The sequence below is a fragment of the Loxodonta africana genome, chromosome 23 (assembly GCF_030014295.1).
Source record: "Loxodonta africana isolate mLoxAfr1 chromosome 23, mLoxAfr1.hap2, whole genome shotgun sequence".
NCBI lineage: Eukaryota > Metazoa > Chordata > Mammalia > Proboscidea > Elephantidae > Loxodonta > Loxodonta africana.
The window spans coordinates 140,101-163,048 of record NC_087364.1 but is presented as its reverse complement, the minus strand read 5'-3'; the positions used below and the strand labels follow the sequence as shown (position 1 = coordinate 163,048).

Below are 22,948 nucleotides of genomic sequence, written 5' to 3'. Positions count from 1 at the left end.
TCATGCTCTGGTCAGAGCCCCATGGAGGTCTGCCTCGTTACCAGAGGCCTGCTGGTAGGTTGTTGGCTCTCAGTGCAGCCTCCACCCAGGACTCCTGCTTTCTAACACACAGCAACCTCACTCAGCAATCTTCAGTGCAAACTGAAAGTGGGGGCAGACTAACCCCAGCTGACCCCCCAGGGAGGCCTGTCTTGTTGGTTTCAGAGGCCAGAGCTGTGGGGGAGTGTGCTGACTGTGGGAGCAGACTACTGCAGGACCTTTCTGTAGCAATTCACAGCAGGCTTGTAGCTGATGGTGTCTGGGTGGGTGGGCGAAGTGCTGGTACATCCCAAATGGACCCCCGGGGAGGTCTGCCTTGTTGATTTTAGAGCAGAAGGCTTGGAGTGCTGTCTTTGTACTGGCGGGGGCTGTGGTGGTTAGGAAGTAAACTCTCTTTTCGGGGCCACCACCCCAGTTCATGGCCCCTGGCAGCCTGCATGGGGAGGGGCAGGGGCAGTGGAAGAAGTGATTTTCCTGCCGTATGGTACTGGTTGATCTGTTGATCCTTGCCTGTCTGTAGTTCCCCACTATTTTTCTCTGCTCCTCAATTCAGAGTCCCTCAAAGCCAAACACTGTTTGTTACATTGTTGTATATGTGGGGGAGGGTCAGATGGTGGTTTGTTTATGCTGCCATCTTCCCAGCCCCAAGTGGATTTTTATTCTCAAATATGATCAGATTTATTTTTTATAAAACCTGAGAGAGCCCTGTATAATTCTTACATTGGTGTGTCGGCTGCATCCAACCGTAAAGAGTTTTAGCAGTCCTTTTCAAACCTAGAAGAGTGGGCCATGTGAGCAGAGATATTGAGATGGGAACAAGGCTTCAGTTCTCAGCAGCCTGTTGCTGAGGAAGTAAAAACTCAAGGTCCCTGAGGATGGGGTCTTTTAAGGCCCTGAAATAGCAAGATGTACCCAAGAGTTACAGAGACTAACACATATCTCTGGTGAATTTCTCCAGCCTAAACAGTAGAGATAAACTCTTGGCACAGTTCATGCCATGTGTTAAAATGATGCAGAAATGATCACTTTATGCCTAATGCAGAATTGAGAGAGATGAACGGTCACGGCCTGTTACCAGTGCCAATGTTTTATTCTTTGCAGTTTTGGGATTCATAAATTTGAGAGCATTAAGAAAATACCGTATATTGAAGCAGGCAGTGGAGGCTACCAAGGAATCGACTGAGCCAGAAGGTCCCGTCATACAAACCCGATGCCCCAAACAGTAACCCTGGAAGTGGACAACATTCTTCTCCCTGGCAGATTCAAAGCAGTGGTGTGAGGCCATGAATGTTCTGATACCAGGGGTTAACGCTAAGGAAAACCCAGCTACGAGGTGACTTGTTTTGGCAATTTCACCTGTTTTTATTTCAAGAGGAACCATACTTGTTTTGGGGTTCCTTCCAGGAAGTTTGACATCTTATGAAATCCAACTAGCTAGGTTAGTGTGAAACTTCCCAGTTACTTCCAGTGAACTGCGCCAGACGTCACGCTCATCCTGCTCAAGGTAGAGCCTCACCAGTTCCTGGAACACTGAGGCTTTTGGAGCCACGTGTTAAGTGTCAGGACCACAAACTTAGGACCATAAGCCAAACCACACATACGTAGGTGGTGGTGGTGTCTTCCAGGAGCGGATGGAGATCAAACAAAATGTTTAAGCCCACCAAGAAAGCACACATCCTCCGCCTGTAATGCAGTGAGTACCACTGTATCACGGCGATGCTCATCTCAGCCTCCATAAACATTCTGGGAGTGAAAGCAGCAAAGAATCAAAAAACCAAAGTTTAGGATTGCTGTGCCAGTGATGAGCCGTTCCAGTAAACACGAGTCACTTGAGTTCTCTGGATGGTTTTTAGCTGTAAACTGAGAAGGCTGGCCTCAATCTCCTCGCCTCAATCATCTCCAGGACCCTTGTCCCCTTCCCGAGCTCAGTGACTGACCCGGCGCTGAGTTGCGATTTACTGCAGTTTCACTTCCTAGCAGAGCCGTAAGCCTTACGACAATGTCTGAGTTGTGAACTTGGGCCACTAGCACCTTCTGGTCTTGACGCCAGCGTTGTTAACGGATAAGCTTGTGGCATCTGCTCCACTCTTTCCCCGGCGGAAGGGAAGGCACCTTAGCGATGAAGGCTGCCTGTCCCCTGCTAGAGGTGAGAAAAAGGGGCCAAGGAGTTTACAGCCATCTGGTGAGATGGAAGGTGGCGGCACCAGAACCCAGAGCTTGGGGCCCAGTAGCCAGGGCTCTTGCAAAGGCTGCTGCAGTTTGATGAGTTTAACGGTGTGGTTAAACCAGGCTTCCTTTTACTAAGCACACTTAGAGTTCAGAATGAATTCAGTGTCGACCTCTTTGAGAGGAGGTGAAAGGTCTGTGGAGGCAGATGTAACTGAAGCAGCCAGTCAGCCGAGGTGTGCAGGCAGAAACCTATAGGGAATGCTAGAATGTAACAGATACCGAATGAAATGAGAAAACAGAATAAAACTTTCCCACAAGATTTTAGCAAACAAGTGTTTGTAATTGGAAAAACAAGGAGTGTTTTCAAGTGACCACAGAAGATGGTTAAGCTGCCGAGTGTGCACGTTTGGGAACAGCCATCAGCAGGCATCCCCTCCTGTCCGTTGCGGGGCTCAGCCTAACCAGACCAGACCCCCTTGCCCCCAAGTCGATTCCAACTCATAATGACCCTACAGGACAGAGCAGAATTGTCCCATAGGGTTTCCAAGGCTGTAACCTCTACAGAAGCAGACTGCCACATCCCTCTCCTGCAGAGCAGGACTGGTTAGCAGCCAAGTGGTTAACCACTGCACTACCAGGGCTGCTTATACCCTGCCCAAACCAAAACCAAACCCGTTGTTGCCATCGAGTTGATCCCGACTCATAGTGACCCTATAGGACTGAGAGGAATTGCCCCATACAGTTTCCAAGGAGCGCTTGGTGGATATGAACTGACGACCTTTTGGTTAGTAGCCGTAGCGCTTAACCACTACGCCACCAGGGTTTCCACAGCCTGCCCAGGCAACATCTCTTCATTCAGCCTGGGGGGCACACATCACTATTTCAGGCAGGGAGACAAGTGAAAGGGACTCAGTAGGGGAGATTCGGAGCCATGCCCTGCCAGAGGAGCAAGTCCTGGAACTTTATAGCAGACTCCTGCCTCCCTTACCCTGGGCTGGCCTGGGAGTCTGGTGAGCCTTAGCCTCAGGGGCCCATCTGAAACACCCCTCCCTCCTGGGAGGGCCTAGGATGAAATGACTGGACGGAGGCTTTCCTGGGCCTGTATCAAGCTCTTCCCCTTCCTAAGGCTCACACACGTGTGGTTTATTCTTTGCGTAACACAATCTTAAAAATAACTTTAAAAAATTACCTTTCTAAAGCAAAATTACTGGCTACATGCACACCCTCACAGAAGAAGGGGCAGAATATTTTAATTGGCATTAAGAACACAATAGTGACAGTTCACTATTTGGATTTTAATTTTTAATCTGAGAATCACAAACTCACAGGTGTTGACATTTTATTAAATACAAATGCATGTATCTCATATTTTCTATATTGTCTCAAGTAAAAATATTTTTTCTTTAGAAATCTGTGGCTTCACGGCTCATAACCCAAGCTGTAGAATGACATGATTTGAAAAGTTTTTAAAAAAACCACGACTAAAGTGTGGTGACAGTTATTTACAACACTGAAAAGGAAAGCGGTAAAAACTGGTCGAGTGTCAGCGCTGGAAACGATGCGCGCTGTCAGTGCAAAGTGTGGGGGAATGTGCAGTTGAGGGGACCGCCGACTCATCCCTGAGTGAGTAACTTCGCTCTGCAGCTCTCTCGAAGCTTGGTGATGGTTGTCATGGATAAACTTCCAGGTTCTGAAAATATTTTCTGGAACAGAGAAATGGAATTAGTTTACAAAGAAGCTCAACAACACTTTTACCTCAGCTGGCCCCTATGAAAGGCTAAACTGCAGCAGATGGACAGACAACATGCCTCAGGTGAAGAGGGAGGGAGGAGCAGCTCCCAGAGCTGGGCAGGCAGCCACCACTTGGTCACCATCACATTTCTGTTCAGAGGGCTGAGGACCCCAAGTCTGCCTGCTCAATAAAGGTAAAATGAATCAACTAACTTAATGATGAAAAGGCAGTTTTTTTTTTCCTTTAGTTTTTTTAACCAAAGAATGGTACCATCACAAAACAACCCAATTAACTCATACAACAGACTCCATACAAAATAGAACTGCCAATTTTTCCTACAGAGTCAATTAACGAGAAGCAAGGCCAGCAAACAAATCCACCAGAAATCAAAGCTTAATTTTAGCTGCTGGTTTTCGAGGAAGGAACTCTTGGGGTGCAGTAGTTAAGCACTTGGCTGCTAACCTAAAGGTTGGTGGTTGGAACCCACCAGCTGCTCCGCAGGAGAAAGATGTGGCTGTCTGCTTCCCTGTGGGGCAGGCCCTGTCCTACAGGGTTGCTAGGAGTCAGTATTGACTCGGTGGCAGTGGATTTGGGTTTTTTGGTGGTTTAGCGATAAGGAGCCACACTGAATGTTGGCTTGACCATCATTTTCCTACCTGATGGCCATGGTAAGAAGCATTGCAGAAGGAAAGGGCTTAGATATTGCGTAACCAGGTCATTACTAGTTCTTGAATAATTTAGTGTTGTTAAAAGTCAGACATTTTAAAACACCTTATATTTGTGTAGTACTTGGCTATTTTTTAATGAAATCAAATGTTTTCATACCCATTTGACCTTCAACTCGCTCTGTGAGAAAGACGCTGCCATTTAAAACATGAAGAAAATAGTACAAAGGGAGGAAGGTGGACAGAACTGTGAACATACGTACTTATCCATCCCAACTCAGGTATATTATTAATTCCAAAAACAGCACCATACTACAAAGTAGCATATGACAAGTAGAAAACATTTGACCCTATGACAGGATTGAACTGAGTTTGTTATCATTGCTATTTGCAAATTAAAGACAAGAACGTTTAAAAGCAACCCAGAAGTTGAGAGGCAAAAGCTAAGCCAGTGAAGGCAGCAGAGCCAAGTTGGAGTGGTTGTACAGCTCACAAGGCCCGCTCCCTGGGGAAGTGCTCACTCTGTGCCTCTGTCATGGCTGATGAGACAGGGCGGGCCCTTGTGGCAGCCAGAGTCTCTCTACTGGGGTTTTTGGCATTGGGATTAAGTGACCTCAGACACATGGCTAGGATAAATATGTAAGCTTTCTGGGCTCCCATATACTTACTGCCTGTTCTTTGAAAAGTGAGTGTTGTAGGAAAAACGAAGAGCAGAGAGAGCGCGCACAGCAGATGTGCAGAGATGGGTAAAGCAGTGGTGAGAGACAGATCTAAAACACTGCCAGGTGCCCCAATGGCTTTCCCCTGCCCAACTCCAGTCCTGGAGACTCACAACACCCTATATCCTTAAGGTGTTCACCCGTTTAATATGCTTAAACTCATTTGAGTTGGTTTCTGAAGCTTTCAGTCCGAATCCAAACTGATAACACTGAGGTTATACTATGTACAGTTAAGTCTGTACCCACGAACGCAAAACCTATTTTTACCAATATTTTTCTTAGGTCTTGGTGGGAAAACAAACATCTAGGTCCCCAAAGCTTTAAGGATCACACAGCCAGGTAAAAAAGGGAGTCATTCAGACTCTCTTAAAAAAACCAGATTAACAGAAAAAAAAAGAGAAAGAGGAAAAAGGTGATAAGTGAATAAGAAAAGGTGATTTAAGAGGTTACGGAAGACAAGTGTTTATGATGACAACTTATGAACTATAAACAGGCACACCAATCCAAGTGAGTTACTTATCTTCACCGCATGAACTGTTGGCAAACTAGCTGAATTCAGCTGAACCCTGGGGGAGAATGTATTTGTGCAGCTCACTACTGACACAATGAGCCAGGTCTGTCCTCTGCTGCTTGTTGCACGAACATGGGCCTATTGACCTTCCAGGGAAAGGTGGTTTTGAGAATCTTTCCTTCAACACAAGTCTATGAAGACCTCGGGAAACACTGCACTGGGGGGTAATAATACTTGACTGGGTTCTTTTTTCCCTTTTGTTCACTTTATATGTGTGTGTGATTTAATTTACAAGTCTAAACCCAAAGATAAGTCTTCTATATCTTGATAAAAACTAGTTTTTAAGGTACCAGAGCCCAAGGTCCCTTTTTTTTTTTTTTTTTCAAACTTGCTGCTTGTTATGAATTGAATTGTGTCCCCCTAAAACGTGTTGTAAATCCTAACCCTATACCTGTGGTTCTAATGCGATTTGGGAATGAATTTTCTTTGTTATGTCAATGAGACAGTATTATCGGAGAATGTGTGTTAAATCAATCTCTTGGGAGATATAAGAGAAGATTAAGCACACAGAGGGGAAGATAAAAGCCACATGATCGCCAAGATGCCTAGGAATAGAAGCTGAAAAGAGACAAGGAACTTCCCCCAGAGCCGACAGACGGAGAGCCTTCCCCTAGAGCAGGCGCCCTGAATTAGGATTTCTTTTTTTTTTTTTTTTAGTTCAGACTTCCAACCTGCTAAACTGCGAGAAAATAAATTTGTTTGTTAAAGCCACCCACTTCTGTTATTTCTGTGATAGCAACACTAGATAACTAAGACACCGCTGTACTAAATCTTCTGCTAAAGAGCTAATTCTAGGAAAGTAATAACCCATTCCCAGAATGCCTTGATTTCAGAAATTCCTCCTGAGCTCCACTTTTGCATGACTAAGCTACAAGCGTGGCAGAGAGTCAGCACAGTGGAACTTCCAGTGGGGCATCTCTACCAGATTGCCACCCCCAAAATTTATCCATCCATCCATCTGCCCATCCATCCATCCATCCGCCCGCCGCCTGCCCATTCCTCCATCCATCCATCCATCACCTTGACTTAGGAAGCTACAGACTTAATTCAGCCAACTGGGAACCAAAATTAACCCAGTGTTCTTACGTATGGCCTGGAATAACATCCTCCAAATAGTCATTTTTATTGGCCTGCAGTTTGCAGCATATTACAGTTTATATCTTCATGGATATTCTGCTTTTTTATAATTTATTTTTATTTTTGTTGAGAATATACACAGCAGAACATACGCCAATAATCACTGCATGTTCACAGATACTATGTCTGCATATTAGATAGACACAATTTGTGGGTCTACTTCAGTCATTCATTACTGTTGGGATATTCAATTCTGAGGGTCTAAAGAATTTGCTAAGATTTTCTTCTGTTCAACAAGGCCTTGATACTTAGGCAAAAACATCCTGAATGGGCTGCTTCTGCCTCCGTCAAATCTCCACCATGAGCAGGGTGTCCTGGGGCACCAGCATGTGTTCGCTCCAGCTCCTTGCCAGACATCTGTTTGCTCCATGGAGAACTCTGACCTGAGCTGGACTCTAAGGAGAGGACAGTTGTAGGAATGACACAGGCCAGTGACACTCCTGGACGTTCTTACTCTTCCTGTAGAGACCTTGTCTCTCCTGGTGTCTGTTACCCTCAGAGTGGTGGGTGGGGGAGCAGGCACTCAGGTGTTCTGCTAACCTTTCTGAATGGTGACTTCTCAGGATGTGGTAGTTTGAAAGAGAATATTCAATATAATCTCATATTCAGAAATATATATTAAAAAGCTAATAATTACTCAAAAAAAAGGAAAATGCTACAAAATCTCATTAATGCGATATGCAAGGAATGTTTACCTTCTAGCCAAGAATATTCTGAAGGAGGGAGTCAGTAGGTAGTTCCTTGTTGAAGGAAAAGATGGTTTACAAATGGGGACAGGCTAGGGAATGGGAAGTATTCAAGTTTTATCAAAAAGGATGATGGGCTAAGCACATTTCTGAAGATTTGAAGAAACACATGGACCCATCTGTATAGAAAAATACACTTACACACAGTGTTATATTTGATTTCAGAGTTCAGTGACCACCCCCTCCCAGCCCAGAAGGAGCTCTCCAGCATAAGCCGAGGATTTCAGAAAGAAATACCAATGACTCTTGAACATACGAAAATGTTCAACCTCGTGCATTAAAAAAATGCAAACCACACCACGATACCAGTTTTCACTTTCCTGATGGGCAAAAATAACAGTCGGCTAACACTGTTGCTTTAGGGTGTGGGAAAACAGGTAATCTCATATACTGTGGGTGGGAGCATAAACTGATACCACCTCTGTGGAGGGCAATTTTCATATCTCCCTCTGGAAATTTCTCCCAGGGACCTAATCACATATGTGCAAAGTGATGTGTGTGCAAGGTTATATGCTATAGTGTTATTTGTAAAAGCCCGAGACTGGAAACAACTTAAGTATCCATCAATATGGTACTGGAAAAAACAATTAAGGTGCATCCATACTACGGGAACTCCGCAGCCAAAGGCAGAATGAAGGCTCTTTGCATACTGATATGGAATCACCTCCAAAATACAAAAAGGGATAAATGCAGAACAAGCACGATATACTACCATTTATGTAAAAAGGGGCCAAAAGACCATGCCTTTCTGTCTTAGTTATCTAATCGACTATCATCGAGTTGTTCCCAACTCATAGTACCCTACAGGACAGAGGAGAATTGCCTCATAGGATTTCCAAGGCTGTAAATCTTTACGGAAGCAGTTACCTAGTGCTGCTATAGCAAAAATACCACAAGTCTTTAACAAACAGTAGTAGTCTTGCCATCCTTGCTTCTAAGGAGCATTCCGGTTGTACTTCTTCCAAGATAGATTTGTTCTTTTGTATACAGTTGGTGCTATATTCAATATTCTTTGCCAACACCATAATTTGAAGGCATCAGTTCTTCTTTGTTCTTCCTTGTTCGTTGTCCAGCTTTCACATTCATATGAGGCAAAGGAAAATACCATGGCTTGGCTCAGTTGCACCTTAGTCCTCAAAGTGACATCTTTGCTTTTTAACACTTTAAAGAGGTCTTTTGCAACAGATTTGCCCAATGCAATGTGTCTTTTGATTTACTGACTGCTGCTTCCATGGGCATTGATTGTGGATCCAAGTAAAATGAAATCCTTGACAATTTCAATCTTTTTTCCGTTTATCATGATGTTGCTTATTGGTCCAGTTGTGAGGATTTTTGTTTATGTTGAGGCATAATCCACACTATAGGCTGTGGTCTTTGATCTTTACCAGTAAGTGCTTCAGGTCCTCTTCACTTTCAGCAAGCAAAGCTGTGTCATCTGCATAACGCAGGTTGTTAATGAGTCTTCCTCCAATCCTGATGCCCTGTTCTTCATATAGTTCAGCTTTGTTTATAGGTTTGTCTTAGTATATGTGTTGTAAATCCTAATCTCTAACTGTAGGCACAGAGGTTAGTGTTTATAACACATATTTTGGGGGAACATAACTCAATCAAAACGATTTCCTTGTACCATTTTGCACTTTTAAAATTTTGAATCATTAAATATATGGACTTATACAAATAAATACATAAGATAAGTGCCTCAGATTCTGAATTAATGGGCTATAAATCATGGAATTACATCAGGTAACATTTTGTCCAGTTTTTCTTCTTTTAGTTTTGACTCTTAAACTGTCAGTGAATCCTAGAGCCGTTTTGAGGCCAGTCAGGGCTCTTCATTAATAGATTAAATTATAAGAAACCAGATTTAAGAAGTAGAAAAGGCAGAGAGTTGGACTAACTTCGAGTAGGAGAAAAACTACAGGCAGTCTCCCGGTTACGAACAACTGACTTAAATACAACCTGTAGTTATGAACTAACACCCCGTAAAGCCTATTACATTAAAAATTCAAAGTACATACAATGGTTTGTAATAACAAATGGGTGCTACTTTGCGACATACATCAAAACATTATTATTAGTATTACTGTATATTATGTTAAAGATGTTTTAGTGTATCTGAAGGTGTTTCTTTAATATTTTTTATACACGGAAAGGTACACTATAAGACAAACATTTGACTAACTGACGTTAGATACAAACCGTACCTGTCTTAAGTACAAACTTGATTTAAAGACAGACTTAGGAACAGAACTCATTTGTAATCTGGGGTCTGCCTGTACTTCATAATGAGGAGAAAAGATAATGGCAGCAGGAAGAGGGGCAGAGCTGAGGATGAGCTCGGGCCAACAGACTGGACACTCGGAGCTCTGGGATCTGATTGTGGGGCTGGGGTTCACATACACTGTTGTAAGGGACAGGCAACAGGACATGACCTGAGAAAGAACAAACACTTTTACTGAATTGGGGACTGGCTATCACATTGTTTATGCTTAATAATTTAATTACCATTTGTGCAGTTATTATTTACAAATTCATGGTTATAAATTAGGCCAAGTATAAGCTAGTATTTTTTTAAATTTTGAAGAAATTTCACTTCACCATGAAGGTTGGATGAACCCCTGAAACTACTGCCCTGAGATAATCTTTAAATCAAAAATATCCCCTTAAGTCTTCTTAAAATCAAGCAACAGTTTAGCTTAACTAGTAAAAGATATCTGCCTTGAGTATTGTGCTTTATTTTTATTGTGCTTTTTAGAAAAAAAATTTAATTTTTTTATTCGACTTTAGATGAAGGTTTACAGAACAAACTAGTTTCTCATCCAACAGTTAGTTCACACATTGTTGTATGACATTGGTTAACAACCCCACGACATGTCAGCACTCTCCCTTCTCAACCCTGGGTTCCCTATTACCAGCTTTCCTGTTCCCTCCTACTTTCCAGTCCCTGCCCCAGGGCTGGTACGCCCCTTTGGTCTTGTTTTGTTCCATGGGCCCGTTCAATCTTTAGCTGAAGGGTGAACCTCAGGAATGGCCTACGAGCTGAAAGGGCTTCCAGGGGTCATACTCTCAGGGTTTCTCCAATTTCTGTCAGGCCAGCAAGTCTGGTCTTTCTTTTTGAGTTAGAATTTTGTTCTACGTTTTTCTTCAGCTCTGTCCAGAACCCTGTATTGTGATCCCTGTCAGAGCAGTCAGTGGTGGCAGAAGGGAACCATCTTGTTGTACTGGACTTAGTCTGGTGGAGGCCTTGGTAGATGTGGTCCATTAGTCCTTTGGACTAATCTTTCCCTTGTGTCTTTAGTTATCTTCATTCTTCCTTGTTCCCAAAGGGGTGAGACCAGTGGAGTATCCTAGATGGCCGCTCATAGGCTTTTAAGACCGTGGATGCTATTCACCAAAGTAGAGTGTAGAACATTTTCTTTATAAACTCTGTTATGCCAGTTGAGCTAGATGTTCCCTGAGACCATGGTCCCCACAGCCCTCAGTCCAGCAATTTGGTCCCTCAGGGAGTTTGGGTGTGTCTATGGAGCTACCATGGCCCTGTTTTGTACAGGCTGTGCTGGCTTCCGTAATATTGTGTACTGTCTTACCCTTCACCAAAGTTACTACTTATCTATTGTCTATTAAGTGTTTTTCCATCCCCACCCCTCCCCACCCTGGTAACCATCAAAGATTGTTTGTTTTTGTTTGTAAACCTTTTCATGAGTTTTTACAGTAGTGGTCTCATACAATATTTCTCCTTTTGTGATTGACTTATTTCACTCAGCATAATGTTCTCCAGATGCATCTATGTTATGTGATGCTTTGCAGATTCATCGTTGTTCTTTATTGTTGTGTAATATCCCATTGTGTGTATGTACCAGTTTGTTTATCCATTCATCTGCTGATGGGCATCTAGGTTGTTTCCATCTTTTTGCTATTGTGAACAATGCTGCAATGAACATGGGTGTGCATATGTCTATTTGTGTGATGACTCTTACTTCTCTAGGATATATTCCTAGAAGTGGGATTGCTGGATCATATGGTATTTCTATTTCTAGCTTTCTAAGGAAGCACCATATCATTTTCCGAAATGGCTGTATCATTTTGCATTCCCATCAGCAGTGCATAAGAGTTCTGATCCCCCTGCAGCCTCTCCAACCTTTGTTATTTTCTGTTTTATTGATTTGTTCCAGTAATGCCAGGGCGAGATGGTTATCTCATTGTGGTTTTGATTTGCATTTCTCTGATGGCGAGAAATCATGAGCATTTCCTCATGTGTCTGTTGGCCACTTGAATGTCTTCTTCGGTGAAGTGTCTGTTCATATCCTTTGCCCATTTTTTAATTGGATTATTTGTCTTGTTGTTGTAGAGGTGTTGGATTTTCTTGTAGATTTTAGAGATTAGACCTTTGTCTGATTTATAAGAGCCAAAATTTTTTTCCCAGTCTGTAGGTTCTCTTTTTACTCTTTCGGTGAAGTCTTTTGATGAGCAGAAGTGTTTGATTTTTAGAAGATCCTAGTTATCTAGCTTATCCTCGAGTATTGCGCTCTTTTAACGACTATATGGGGTCAAATTGACAACAGCAACTTGGAAGATAAGACAGGAACCTTAGGGGCCAGTGAGCTTATGTTAATGAGGGAGGAACAACTCAGAAAAGGGGGGTGAGAATGGTTGCACGACTTGAAGAACGTAATCGGTGTCACTGAAACATACATGTATAAACTGTTGAACTGGTGTATGTTTTGCTGTATATATTCTCAAAAACAGCAGCAAAATAAATAAAATTATACAGTGGGTATATATATATATATGTATCTGTATGGAAACCGTGGTGGACTAGTGGTTAAGGACTACAGCTGCTAACCAAGAGGTCAGCAGTTCAAATCCTCCAGGCACTCCTTGGAAACTCTATGGGGCAGTTCTACTCTATCCTGTAGGGTCACTATGAGTCGGAGTCAACTCAACAGCAACAGGTTTATATAGATATATATACATGTATATATAATATTTATATATGTATATAAAATAAATTGCCCTTTAACTTGTGAGGTCTGACCTAGCTCCAGGCAGTTAGGGTCAGAGGAGAACTGCATTTGCAGTTGTTCTCAGAGAGGACATTTAGAACTGATGGCAGAAGACACACAGACAGATGCCATACAGACTCATGGACTGAATTGTGTCCACCCAAAATATGTGTCAACTTGGCTAGGCCATGATTCCCAGTATTGTGTGGTTGTCCTACATTTTGTGATCTGATGAGATTTTGCTAAGTGTTGTAAATCCTACCTCTATGATGTTAATGAGGTGGGATTAGTGGCAGTTTTTTATGTTAATGAGGCAGGACTCAATCTATAAGATTAGATTGTGTCTTAAGTTAATCTCTTTTGAGACATAAAACAGAGAAGGGAGCAGAGAGGAGAGGGATCTCATTACCACGAAACAAGAAGAGCCAGGAGTGGACCCGGGGTTCCTGTGCTGAGAAGTTCCTAGACCAGGATAAGATTGATGACAAGGACCTTCCCCTAGAGCTGACAGAGAGATAAAGCCTTCCCCTGGAGTTGGCACCCTGAATTCGAACTTCTAGCCTCCCGAACTGTGAGAGAATAAATTTCTGTTTCTTAAAGCCATCCGCTTATGGTACTTCTGTTATAGCACCACTAGATAACTAAGACCCAGGCCCTTCACTATATCCTGGTGATCTCCTTTGAAATCATCAACTCGGACATACCCTCTTTCAAGAGTCACTGTTGTTGTGTGCCATAAAGTTGATTGCAACTCATAATGACCATATATGACAGAGTAGGTTTCCAAGGCTGTAAACTTTATGGGAGCAGATAGTCAGGTCTTTTCTCCTGTGGAGCTGCTGGTGGGTTTGAACCAGCTACCTTTTGCTTAGTGGTTACCTACTGTGCCACCAGGGCCCCTTCAAGAATCACTGTAACAACCGAATCCCACACTCCAGCAGAGCAGCACCGACCCCTCACTTGTTTCCAGTGCTACATCTCTACTAATGTTCTGATCATGTCAGACTGTAAACCATACTAAGCTTAATGAATGACAAAAATCCCTAATTTTTAGTTTTTTTTTTTAAACATGTTCTGTTACCTGCCACAGAAACTCTGGTGGTTAAGAGTGGTTAAGAGTTCGACTGCTACCCAAAAAGTCTGCTGTTTGAATCTACCAGGCACTTCTTGGAAACCCTATAGGGCAGTTCTACTGTGTCCCATAGGGTTGCTATGAGTAGGAATTGACTTGATGGCAATGGGTTTGTTTTTTTTTTTTGGTTTGGTTTAGTTACCTGCCGCACTACCTATACTTGAGCAGATCAAGGATCCAAGACTTGACAGTTATCTCTGTTAAATTTTATCTCATTCAGTCCTTTTTGAGCTTGATTCTGACAGGCAGTGTATTTATTCACTCTCCTTTCCAGCTCCAAGCCATCTGAAATTTGATAAGTGAGCCATTTCTAAGGTCATCTAAGTCTGTATCTTGGCCCCACTCCAGCTACTCCATTTTCTTTTTCAGTCCAGCTGTCTTCAACTCCTGACATCTGCTCTAGCGAGGTCAACTGCCTGCTCCACTGAACAATCTATTAGCTAGGGACTTTGCTAAACACTGACATAAATAATACCATTCAAAACTAAACTCTAGGGTGTGTGAACTATAATTATCCATTTAATAAATGGGGAAACTAGGGCTCAAAGAGGTTATGAGACTTGCCAGACATCATGGCTAATTGACAAGCTGATTCTGTCTGAATTCAATGCTCCTTTGCCATTTGCTGCTTAAATCCCCTCTATAACATGCTCATCAGCCTCTGTTTAAGGACTTCCAAGGATGGAGAACTTACCACCTTCAAGATGAATCATTCTGTCATTGGTGATTAGTCCTAATTTTACTTTACGACCCCCCGCCCCATGAATCACGATTTAATTGCTATCTCATTATTTACAGATTTATATTAGACATTTTTCATCAGTAATCATGATTGCCTATTTACTGAACCCCCTGGCTGGGAAGCACTACTTGGAACAAGCTAAAATATCAACCTTCACAGCTTATCCCACCTTCCTTTCAGAGAACAGCAAAGAAGAGCCGAACCATGTTCTCAGGTAACTGCAGAATCTTCTCCCTGCGAGGCGACAGGTGATCACCCAGCTTCTGGGTAAGGCCTGTGTGTAAGCAAGGAGCCCACCTCCCTGTAGTTTTGCCCACAGATGAATTCAACTCTCACGTCAGAATGGTTTTTCTCATACTGTGCCAAGGCCGCTTCCCTGTAACTTCCACATATTTGTTCCAGCTTTATATCCCGGAGCAACCATGGACAAAGCGAAATGACACTTTTCATTTGTCAGTCCTTCAGCCCCTTAAAAGGAGCTTAAGTCATGTATTCTCTGGCAAAGCACCCTTTATGAAGGAAGGCCGTCCCAAGTACCAGAAAAAAAAACCAAAAACCTGTTAACCGTCGAGTTGATTTCAACTCATAGAGACCCTATAGAACAGAGTAGAACTGCCCCATATGGTTTCCAAGGAGTAGCTGGTGGACTTGAACTGCTGACCTTTTGGTTAGGAGCCACAGCTCTTAACCACTGCGCCACTAGGGCCCCAAAGTACCAAAACACCTCCTCTTTATTTCTCTAACAGGTCTCGCTATTTCCCAACTTGAAGCTGCTCTTCCAGTTAGGGGGCTGGCTACCTCCAAGGAGTTTGGGAGAATCACTCTTAGCCATCTAAAAAACCCAGGCCAATGTAAGGTGTTATCACTGGGGGAGAGCAGGTAAAGGGTACGTGAGATCTCTTTGTACCATTTGTGCTGCTTCCTTTGAATCTATGATTTCAAAATAAAAAGATAAAATGGAAAATGCATTCTAGATTAAGAACCCTAGGCTCTAGCATTCAAATTTTTACAAAGTTATTTCAACTTTGCACTCTGCACGTGGGTCCCCTTGCCCTCTCCCTGCTATGCCATTTAAAATCTTCCCCTTCTGGGGCCTGCGGAATGCTGAGTCATTCAGCAACATTCTCTGACCACCACTCAGTAGAGAGGTCCCTACCCTCAGGGAGCTGGCCTTACAGGCAGGGCAGATAATAAAACAAACCAAGCCCTTTGCAGTGGGGCCAATTCCGGCTCCTGGTGACCCAGTGTGTGCAGAACAGAACAGGGTTTTCAAGGCTATGACCTTTTGGAAGCAGATCGCTAGGCCTGTCTTCTGAGGCACCTCTGGGTGGGTTTGAACCATCAATCTTTCAGCTAGTGCCTAACCATTTATGCCACCCAGAGACAGAAAAGAAACAAATACAATTCTATTAGTGCTAGGAAGGAAATAAACTGGGATCCAGGGTACAGAAGAAAAAAAAAAAAAGTCCCCTAATTTAGGCAGGATAACCAGGAAAGTTCTCGCTGAGACCAGAAACCTGAGGCAGCAGTTACATGAAGGGCTGGGGGAAGGGCACTAGAAAGAACAGCAGAGGCAAAGGCCCTGAGCCCCTCATCATACAACACTGCTGACTCTCCGAGAAACTAAAACCAGTGGACACTGACTCATGGCGACCCCAGTGTGTCAGAGTAGAACTGTGCCCCGTAGGGTTTTCAATGGTGGATTTTCTTCCAAGGCACCTCTGGGTGGACTCGAAACTCCAACCTTTCAGTTAGCAGCCCCGTGTGTTAACCATCTGTGCCACCCAGAGACTCCTATGAGAAACCAGAGATTGGATAAACTAAACACCCACAAGTTTCACTGAATTTAAAGCCTTATCTTCTTCCCCTCTACCTGAAGTCTTTCAGGAACAAAGGGTTAGGACAGTTTGTGCTCTCCGCTCTCACGGCTTCCACCCCATTCTCTGGTGAACCCTGAACTGGCCCTACAGGTGTTCAGAGGAGGCAGCAGCACACCTGGTAGGATAAGAGGTGAACTGCAACCAACCTGCTTGGGGCAGGTCACTGGTCAGAGGCAGGTCCCTCTGGTTTGAGGCTCACGTGAGAGCAGCCATGGGAACTCCAGCAAGGACTCAGAGGCTTCTCAGCTGTCCCCAGGGCTCTGAGAACAGGAGGCTGAGAACGGCTACAGCTCTTCCTAGAGAGAGCTGCCTGAGAGGGGAGGCTAAAGGGCAAACAGCCACAGGGCAGTGCGAGGAACCCACAGCTCAGGCAGAGGTCTAGAGGGAAATGGCGCTGAGCAAGACGGGCAGGTGCGGCAGGTAGGGCACTCCCACCAATGAGCTAGCCAGCTATTAAATACCTCAAACTACCATGTGTCAGAGCAGAACTGTGCTCCCTAAGGTTTTCAATAGCTGAGTTTTCAGACTGTCTTCCTAGTCACCTCTGGGTAGGACTCAAACCTCCAACCTTTCAGCTGGCGGCCAAGCGAGTTAACTGTTTGCACCACCCCGGGACTCCATTAAATACCTCAAGTGCCAACCAAACATGAATGCAGCAAAGTAAATTGAAATTCTCTCTAAGCCTTGTATGGCTTCTAAGTATCTCAGATACCACAACCTTTTCCCCTCTCTGTGCTCGGGTTAGAAATAAAGTGGACACTCACCTGCATAAACGTGTGGCATTCCGTTACAAAATTCCCTTTTGTAATCTGCTTAAACTTATCACAAATGTCTGCAAAACTGGTGGCTTCCAAAATAAAAGCCTGGTGTTGTTTAATTAAGGTTAAGGCTACCCGGAAGATAACTTTTGAGCCTTCGTTGAATAAACAATCCCAAATTCGAAGCACGGTCTGTAGAAAAAGAGATGTTAAATAGAAAAATCATGCCGTCACTTAGAGTGCCATCTGAGACTAGTCCTGCAGTTTACGTCCCGCAAGGCTCCAGACGCACCTGCTCTTACCTCTACAGGCAGGACGTCGATGAACAAGCAGATAAACCAGCGGGACACCACCAAGGTCCACAAGACGCCATGCCCCTCCATCAGCTCGGCAACCGCTGGGGTCTTCATTCTCACCAGCTCACCAAGCACTTCCTGGTCCGTTTTCAGACCCAGCATTGCTGGGCTGTAGTAGTCTTTTACAGAGAAAAGAAAGACAAGAAATGTAAAGTACACACTCAAAAAGAAAACCAAAACTTTCCAGCTGACAGCATCATCCCTTGTTTCCCTTTAAGCCGGCTCAAACAAGGCTAACCATGTTATTTCTTTTCAAAATTAAAAGGGGAAGAATAGAGGCAAGATCCCACGCCCTGAAGCAGCAGTAATTCTCTGGAGTGAGAAGTTAGGCCTCCCGAGATGTCCACCAGGGGGCACACTGGCACTTTGTGTCTGGACGCCTGGCCTGGCTAAAGGGCCCTGCTGGGCACCAGTTAAAATCTGCAGGTGGCAGCTGCTTTTGCATTTCAGCTGTAGGGTTAGTCCCGGCAGTAATGAACAAAGCAACCCCAGTCTCAGTTGCTTACTTTAGCGACTGTAAAAGTGACCTCCCTGGAGCAACGGCGGTTACATCAGTTACAGGGAGAGCTGAGGAGGGGAGGCACCACAGGGTTTAAGAGTCCTGAGGCTGGACAAAGCAGGACCGGGTGTGGTAACCTTCAGGGAACAGCTCTGTCTGTCCACCTGCAGCGGTGTTCACTTGAGCAAGAAATGCAAGCTGGGTTTCTACGGGCAAGAAGCTACTAGAGGTCAGGACAGGAGAGCCCAGTTACCTGCTGCCCACCTGATGCCAGATAACTGACCCTTTCAAAGTGGAGGTGGTGGTATCCCCACATTATAAAGCATGAGGGTATAACCTCAAAGAGATGAAGAAGCTTGCCGGGAAGAGGTGGTGGCCTTGGGCAGGTCTACTTGGCCCCGCTTGGGCACTTCACCCCACACCGCAGTCCTGCCTCCTGCAGAGCAAACACACAGGCCAGGGGGAAAACCAGAGAGACCCAACACGTGGACATAAAATATGGAGCCCTTCAATCATTAGTGCTGTTAAAAACCAATTTTTTAAAAACTTGGCCTAAACGCAGATTTCTAATCACGTGGTTGGTGTTTAAAATGTCTGCATGGAAAAAGGATGGATTTTGGGGGCTGCCGAAGCATCTCTCCAACAGCTGGGAGGATTCTGCATCAGCAGGTGTGCTGACCCCTCCTGAGTTTCACGGGGTCATGTGTTCTGATTCTCTCACAAATGCAGGATTCCCAGTAAGCTAGTCACCCAGTCTTCCCTTCTTAGCACTCTGTCCCACAGGACGGCTCCTTCCCTTAGCATCAATTAGGCACCTTGGCCTTTTCCCCGCTTCCATCCTCCTAGTCAGACTTTCTTCGGGGTTTTCCCTTCCTTTTTTACTTCTATTTTTCTGATTTTTTGGTTGTGAAGATGCAATAAATGCGAGCATTATGGATGAATGTGAAGTAAGAACTGAAGGTCATTCACCCCATGCCAGCGTCCAGAGATAACTGATTACTGCCAGACAGTTCGGTACATCTTCTATACTTTTTATTTTTATATACACACACACACACATTTATTTACTTATTTTACCAACAGGGTCAAATTATACATTGTTCTGAAAGTTTTTTTTTTTTTTTCTTTTCACTTAACAAATTTCCCTGGACTATTCTTCATAGCACCTCACGCAGATTTACTGCACTCTTTTTAAAGGGGGCAAGGCACTCTTCTGTATGGATGGGCCACAGTTTACTTAACTGGTTCCTCACTGATGCACATTTATGCTATTGCCAATTTTTTGTTATAAGTGATGCCACAATAAAGAAATCTCTGTGCACAAGTGTGTAGGGTAAATTTCTGCAAGTGGAGTTGCTAGGTTAAAGGGCTTTCACTTCTGCAGCCTGAGGCAATCCTGCAGGTTTTCTCCAACTTTGCGCAACATTCACAAAGTGATTGATGGGCAAGGATACTTCATTATCTTTCCCAGAAATTTTAGAAGAATGTGTCAAACTCCCCCCAAAATTCATTGCCATCAAGTCATTCCAACTCATAGCAACCCTACAGGGCAAAGTAGAACTGCCCCATAGGGCTTCCAAGGAGCAGTTGGTGGATTTGAACTGCCAACCTTCTGGTTAGCAGCCATAGCTCTTAACCACTGTGCCGCCAGGGCTCCCAAACTTCCCCAGCACTACAAAATACAGAAAGGCAAAAGGCAATGTTATATGTCTAAATTTATCCCCAATGAGGACTGATGGCTTAAACTGGAAAAAATATTTTTACTATTGTTAGTGCTGCCTGGGGAGTCCATGACGAAACCACGCCTTTAAGACAGATAACATCCTCTGGGCTTCTCCAGCTGCCCCATTCTCAAAGGGCCTGGATGCCAGCAGCCAGAGGTCCTCTCACAGCTCTGTTAGCACACACTCTGCTCCAAGTCCACCCACCTCCAACAGATTTCCTTTTCTATCTTTCTTTTGAATGGACATACATGTTTTACCAAGGAACTTTTGGGTTTCCTACACAACCTTTTAGCTTGTTAATGTGATGTACTAATAAATTTTACTATCTTAATTTATGCTATAAAAATTTCATTAAGTGAGGAGCCCTGGTGACGTAGCAGTTAAGCACTTAACTGCTAAATCAAAGGTCGGTGGTTGGAACCCCCGAGTGGTTCCTTGGGAAAAGATCTGGTGATTTGCTCCCATAAAGATTACAGCCTAGAAAACCTTATGGGGCAGTTCTACTCTGTCACAGAGGGTTGCTATGAGTCGGCATCAACTCGATGGCACCCAACAACGATAACAACAACACAGTCTTAGCTCTCTACACTTTCCCATGAACCTCCCCACCAATCTTGTTTGAAAACCAGGTGAAAAATAAAAATTAAAATGGAGGTTTACAACAAAAATTCAGTAAGTAACCTATTTAATAAAATAGGAAAATTAAAGCCATTGTGCCAAACCTGGTCTCTTACTCTGTTGTCCACATGTGTTCTTGGTTGTTCATCATGGGGGGGGAATGTGGTTCAACGGAATCATAAATAATGACACCCAGTCACATTACTAACTTTCAAAGGGTAAACATACAACAAGGGATGCTTAATACTAACGTGTTCTGAAGATAACCGAACAGACATCAATGCAGTTATAAAACATCAGGGATTAAAAAGTCTTCATGTTCTTATTTTGCATCTATCTCTTGAAATCTTTGAATGCTTTGCTCTTTTTTTCCTTTGTGACCCAGCAACATTCTATTCCAGTTGGCAAGAAAAGAGCAAAGATTCTTTAAACTGTACTTATTCCTTTTTATCTATTAGAGTGTCATTAGTGCTAACCTGAATTCTACAAGTGACATCTCTAACACAAACCAGACTTGAGCCCCAGGGAGCAGTCAGGTGATTTGCAGAGAACAAGGGATAAGGACTAAGCACAGCATGACCTTGTTCTCAATTACAGAGAGGCTTTACAACGGCTTCCAAAAATAAAGGTGTTAAACTCATGCCCTAAACTGCTACATACCTGAGCAGGGTCACTAGGTAGAAACTGAACCCACCACACCTTGAATGCATTTTCCTTGGGTATTGAAGGCAAAGCAAACTACTACTTATTCTAGGCCTGGGCTGGCTGCGGCATTTTCCTAACTATTCTTTCTAAAGGAGAAGAGCCTTACATTAGAGGTTTAAATTGAGTTGTGCACAAGATCAGAGAAACGCCTTAACACCCACAACTGGGGCCAACACCGATGTTCCCTGGAAATGGCACCCATGTTGCCTCTGCCTTCCGGCTGCCCCCCCATGTCATTTTTCTTGGGAACATTCATGCTTTTGCAAACAATCTAATAAACTGCTTACAGAGGTTCAGATACAGCACTGTCTGTGCCCCTAAAACAAGGTAGAGAACCTAGCCCTAGTATCCCCCTCACAACTGTCCGGGGTCAGAATACGCTGGTTTGCATTCACAGACAGAAGAAACGCTGGAAGAAGCCACACCAAAATGGTAACCATAGCAGCCTAGGAGTGGCTTTGATTTTCTCCTTTATTCTTGATTTTATGTTTTCCTAAATTTCCAGAATGAACGTGTATGAGTTACGTTATCACATAAGCACATGTTCTTTAAGGGCAAATAAAACCAAACCAGTGGCCGTTGAGTTGATTTTGACTCGTGACGGCCCTATGAGTCTCAGGGTAGAACTGTGCTCCATAGGGTATTCAACAGCTGATTTTTTTTGAGAGAGTAAATAAAAATTAAAAATAAGGAAGAGGCTGCCTCCCCTCTCCTTTCTTTCAGCATTCACTTTAAAAGAAAATGTGTAAGGTGTCTTTGAAAAGACACCAACTTACTGGGCTGAAGGCTGGGGGCCACTGTGAAAATCAACCTGGCGCTTCCTTAAAAAGCTAGACGTAGAAGTTCCATACGATCCTCCCCTGGAAATACCGATTCAGCACTCTGGGACAGACCTGGTCTGGCTTCTAGGAGAAATGTCCAACCCAAGGAAGTAACGCTACTGGCACTGGACCCAAGTCGGAAAAAACAAGTTCTATACAGTCCAGCCATGAGACACGGTGATCTGTGAACTTCAATTCCTTCAGCTATGAAAGGGGGAGAAAATCACTTTTTCTGGGAGCTTACAGGATTATTGCAGGCTTCCACAAAGTAACAACCCAAACCAGCTGCTGCTGAGTTGATTCCAACTTGTGGCGACCCCATGTGTGTCAGAGGGGAACGTTGTCTCCACAGGGTTTTCAGTGGCTGCGTTCTCAGAAGTAGGCTGCTGGAACTTTCTTCTGAGGCGCCTCTGGGGGGGCTTGCAGCTCCAGGCTTTCAGTTTGCAGCATGTTAAATACTTGCTCCACCCAGCGACTCCTCCAAAAAAGAGCCCACTTATAATTGCTAGAAAAGTATGAAGTTCTTGAGAAATAGGACGTATTTTCTTTCGGGACACACGAATGACACGGCAACTTCTGAAAAACCCTCAGATTACATCCAGTCATCTATTGCCTACGCACCTCCATCAAAAAATAAATTACCTTCCTCAAAAAAAAAAAAAAAAAAACCCAAATTTCTAATCACTCATCAAAACCTCAGATCTCAGTTAACTGCACATCTGACCTCTAAATTCACCAGCTACAGTTCCAGCCTCGCTCACCCTCTAATACGCCCACACACAAGTCACATTCCAGTGAGCAGTCTGTCCGGAGAGGCTTCCATGGAGCTGGGGTTGGAAAAGCAACTGTCTAATCGAAATCTGGGGCCAATCCCTCACCCACTGCCCTCAGGAGCAGAGCCCCAAGTTCACTTCCTCTGGGTCCAAAATCCT

At 43.9% G+C, this 22,948-nt stretch overlaps 1 protein-coding gene and 1 long non-coding RNA gene across 2 annotated transcripts in view; one reads left to right on the top strand and one right to left on the bottom strand.

The window, feature by feature from the left end:
- Positions 1–3,724: 3,724 nt before the first annotated feature.
- The window catches only part of GRTP1 (growth hormone regulated TBC protein 1), a 64,529-nt gene continuing 45,305 nt past the window's right edge, over positions 3,725–22,948 (bottom strand). The window contains exons 6-8 of the mRNA XM_003414053.4: positions 17,596–17,768; positions 17,300–17,485; positions 3,725–3,911 (exon numbers count right to left, since the gene is read on the bottom strand). Coding sequence (XP_003414101.1) covers positions 3,822–3,911; positions 17,300–17,485; positions 17,596–17,768 — 449 coding nt within the window. The 3' untranslated portion in view covers positions 3,725–3,821. The remainder of the gene's footprint in view (positions 3,912–17,299; positions 17,486–17,595; positions 17,769–22,948) is intronic.
- On the top strand, positions 11,006–22,329 carry LOC111751688 (uncharacterized). Its single transcript, XR_002786786.2, has 2 exons — positions 11,006–14,869; positions 15,402–22,329. It is a non-coding gene; the product is annotated as an uncharacterized LOC111751688 (long non-coding RNA).